The sequence below is a fragment of the Octopus bimaculoides genome, chromosome 1 (assembly GCF_001194135.2).
Source record: "Octopus bimaculoides isolate UCB-OBI-ISO-001 chromosome 1, ASM119413v2, whole genome shotgun sequence".
Taxonomy (NCBI): Eukaryota; Metazoa; Mollusca; class Cephalopoda; order Octopoda; family Octopodidae; genus Octopus; species Octopus bimaculoides.
In genome coordinates, this window is record NC_068981.1 from 184,265,458 (window position 1) to 184,269,388 (window position 3,931).

General features: G+C 37.0%; 1 protein-coding gene across 4 annotated transcripts in view; it reads right to left on the bottom strand.

Annotated features, from left to right (window-relative positions):
* LOC106879322 (glycerophosphocholine phosphodiesterase GPCPD1) overlaps positions 1–3,931 on the bottom strand; it is a 55,381-nt gene that overhangs the window by 14,666 nt on the left and 36,784 nt on the right. For all 4 annotated transcript variants that reach the window (XM_052973210.1, XM_014928828.2, XM_052973206.1 and 1 more), the window contains 2 exons: positions 3,571–3,703; positions 1,832–1,883 (listed from right to left, as the gene is read on the bottom strand). In XM_052973210.1, the coding sequence (XP_052829170.1) occupies positions 1,832–1,883; positions 3,571–3,703 (185 nt within the window). The remainder of the gene's footprint in view (positions 1–1,831; positions 1,884–3,570; positions 3,704–3,931) is intronic.

A 3,931-nucleotide genomic window follows, 5' to 3' on the forward strand; every position in this document is an offset into this window, starting at 1 on the left:
ATAACATTTTAATCCATGTATATGATTGCTTCAAATGGTAACACCAATATGCAGGAAACATGGAAGAGATTAAATTAATTATTATTAATTTAATTATATATTACCATTCTTGTCAGTCTAAAAAATAAAGGAAACATCAGAAAAGTTGTAACAGAAGAATCACGACTTTTCTGATGTTTCCTTCATTTTTTGCACTGACGAGAATGGTAATATATAATTAAATTAATCTTGTCCGTGTTTCTTACATGTTGGTGTTACCATTTGAAACGATCGTATGCATGGATTAAAATGTTATCAAACTTTTAACATCTTCCCTTCTCCATCTTTAATTGCTTATCGAGTTGATATAGGACTGTGTTCTATAAATGCTTATAATACACCTTATACTTGTAAAATTTTCATATTTTTAATGAAATACTTGCAGTAGCAAGCTACAAATTTAATATAAAGAATCTTTATTAGATATCTAACTTTGGGCTCCCCAAAGTAAAACTGTTCTAATTGAACTTAACCTTTCTCATATATATATATATATATAAAATTTTTTTCAGAATGAGATAAAAAAACCAAGGCTAAGAAGATTTTTAGAACATTAGGCCTTACAGCTGTTTCCAGGATATTTTTTATATCCCTTCATCAGAGACGGTGTGAGAAAATGGTTAGCCAATAGTTAATTTAGATAAGATATGAAATAGAGAGTGAAGTAGAGGAATGAAAATAGATGTGAGATATGCAGGGATATTGCATTTGTAGTTCCATTATTTACGCAGAATGGTATACATATAAGATTCCTGTACCTTGTATGTAAGTTCCAATAGTATTTAAAATTGGTCATTCCAAGTATAGAGTTTGTACACAGTGCTATTGAATCAAGAGTTTATTTATAGTGACCTAAAAGTAGGGAATGTATTTGCAAGGTCAAATCGACAACAGGAAGAGAGGAATAAAGAAAAAGAAAAAAAAAGAAAAATAAGGAGAGAGATAATAAAGAGATGAAGAGAGGTAAAGTGTACCAGTAGTGGTCAGTCAAGATAAATTGATAGTAGGAATGGGGAGGTGAGGGCGATACAGAGAGATGGATATGAGGGTATAAAAAGATGATAGGATAAAGAGTAAAGGAGTGTCAGATAGACAGAATGGTAGGGTTGATAGAGAGAGAGAGGTTTAATAGTGTAAAAAGAAAAGGAGTGTCAGGTATGTAGTGATAGAGCCTAAGTGATGGGGCAGAGAGAGGGGGGTAGGGGTAGTAATTTGTTGGAATGAAGAATTTGGGAATATAGATTATATGACCTGTGTTGGACTCCTTATTTGCATAATCGCCCATACCGAGAGCTTAAGTATGGTTTGTCCATAGCACTTACTCAGCATTACCTGACACCTTTGGGTCTTATTGACACCATTACCTCTCATAACCTATATATATATATTTTATCATCATCATCGTTTAATGTCCATTTTCCATGCTGGCATAGGTTCAATGGTTTGAGCCAGTAGGCTGCACCAGGCTCAATCTTATCTGGCATGGTTTCTACAGCTGGATGCCCTTCCTAATGCCAACCACTCCAAGAGTGTAGTGGGTGCTTTTACGTGCCACCGGCACGAGGGCCTGTCCAGCGGCACTGGCAACGACTTCGCTCAAATGCACTGGCAACAACCTCACTCACTGGGGTTGAGCTGTTTGACTAAAATCCTTAAAGGTGATACCCCAGCATGGTCACAGTCTAATGACTAAAACAAGAGAAAAGTGAAAAAGAAAGGAAAAGAACACAATGGTAATTTGTACATAATTGCCATTCTGATAAAAGGATAAAATCTAATCTATAATACTTACATAGTGACCAGCAGCACAAAATGAAGCTATAGTGTTTTCCATCAGAGGATTGCTAGAATAAAAGGAAAACTGAGACATTAAATTTCTAGTCAAAAGTAACACCACATCTCTTTTATGCATTCTGTCTACATTTGGACAGAATTGATACTTTGAGGAGTAAAAGGATTAAATACAAAATAGCTGATATCAATTTTATGAAAGCATCCATTGTAAATACCAGAATCCCATTTGACCCTTTGATATTTAAGCTGACCATATCAGGCCCAAATATTCTACCTGTTTTATAAAGAATAAAAAGTTTCGAATAGTACAACAATGCACTATAAGACAAAAAATGGACTAAATACCTGTTGTAATTTAGTTATCCATAGTCCGATGATATTTCGGAATACAATTCTTTCTTTAGATATTCTTAGATGGAGTCGCCAAACCGATTATAGCAGCAACTCCATCTAAGAATATCTGAAGAAGGAATTGTATTCCGAAACATCATCGGACTATGGATAACTAAATTACAACAGGTATATAGTCCATTTTTTTGTATTATAGTGCATTGTTGTACCATTCAAAACTTTTTATTCTTTACAAACAATATACACTGCTTCAAGCAAACTACAATACTCTCCTACCTGTTTTATGTTTAAGCTGGCCAGATCTGGTCTCTCACATCTACTATACAGTGTCGTTTTAAAAATAAACACTCACTTAAAGCTATGAAATAATGCATGCGGGTGGCACATAAAAGACACCATTTCGAGCGTGGCCGTTTTCGTGCGGGTGACACGTAAAAGCACCCACTACACTCTCTGAGTGGTTGGCGTTAGGAAGGGCATCCAGCTGTAGAAACTCTGCCAAATTAGATTGGAGCCTGGTGTTGCCATCTGGTTTCACCAGTCCTCAGTCAAATCGTCCAACCCAGGCTAGCATGGAAAGCGGATGTTAAACGATGATGATGATGATGATGATGATGTAAATAAATAAGTATTACATTTGACCAAATAATCTGAATTCTAAGAGCACATGGAACCAACAAAGAAATATCTGTGAAGAAATTCAGTTTGCACATGTATTGGTTATGTAGCCGGCAGTAAGCACCTTCATCATAATCCATCATTTAGCTTCTATTTTTGATGGTTTGACTGTAACTGTAACTGATAAGCTAGAGAGCTGTACCAGGCTCCAGTCTGTTTTGGCTATGTTTTTACAATCAGGTGTCCTTCCTAATGCCAACCACTCCACAGAGTGTAGTGGGTGCTTTTACATATCTTTCATGCATCACTGGCATGGGTGCCTTTTACGTGTCACTAGCAATGGCACCCATGCTGGTGGCACATAAAAAGCACCCACTACACTCTTGGAATGTTTGCTGTTAGGAAGGGCATCCAGCTGTAGAAACCTTGCCAAATCAGATTGGAGCCTGGTGTAGCTACCTGGCTTACCAGTTTTCAGTCAAACCGTCCAACCCATGCCAGCATGGAAAGCAGACGTTAAATGACAATGATGATGATGTTGATGATAGCACTAGTGAAAATTTAAAATTGCCCCCCCATAAATTAATGGTTTGACAAAAGAAACTCATACAATAGTACCATATATGAAAAACTATGAGAGAAAAGAAAAAGCATTGGGGCTGATTTGTTTGACTAAAACCCTTCAAGATGGTGCTCCAGCATGGCTGTAGTTCAATGACTGAAGCCAGTAAAAGATAAAAATGTCAAACAGAGCAAAGATCAACTTACGGAAGTGTAAAAGAAGAACCCATTCCTCGATGACCAATATGTAATGGATCTTTCTGATGCTGCAATTGCTTTTGATAAGAGAATTCAAGAGAACAGTGATGTCCTTGAAGAGGTTTTGTTATGCAATATTTCACTGAAAAAAAAATAACAGATCAATTTAGGAAGCAATCATCATCATCATCATCATCGTTTAACGTCCGCTTTCCATGCTAGCATGGGTTGGACGATTTGACTGAGGACTGGTGCAACCGGATGGCTACACCAGGCTCCAGTGTGATTTGGCAGAGTTTCTACAGCTGGATGCCCTTCCTAACGCCAACCACTCAGAGAGTGTAGTGGGTGCTTTTACGTGTCACCCGCA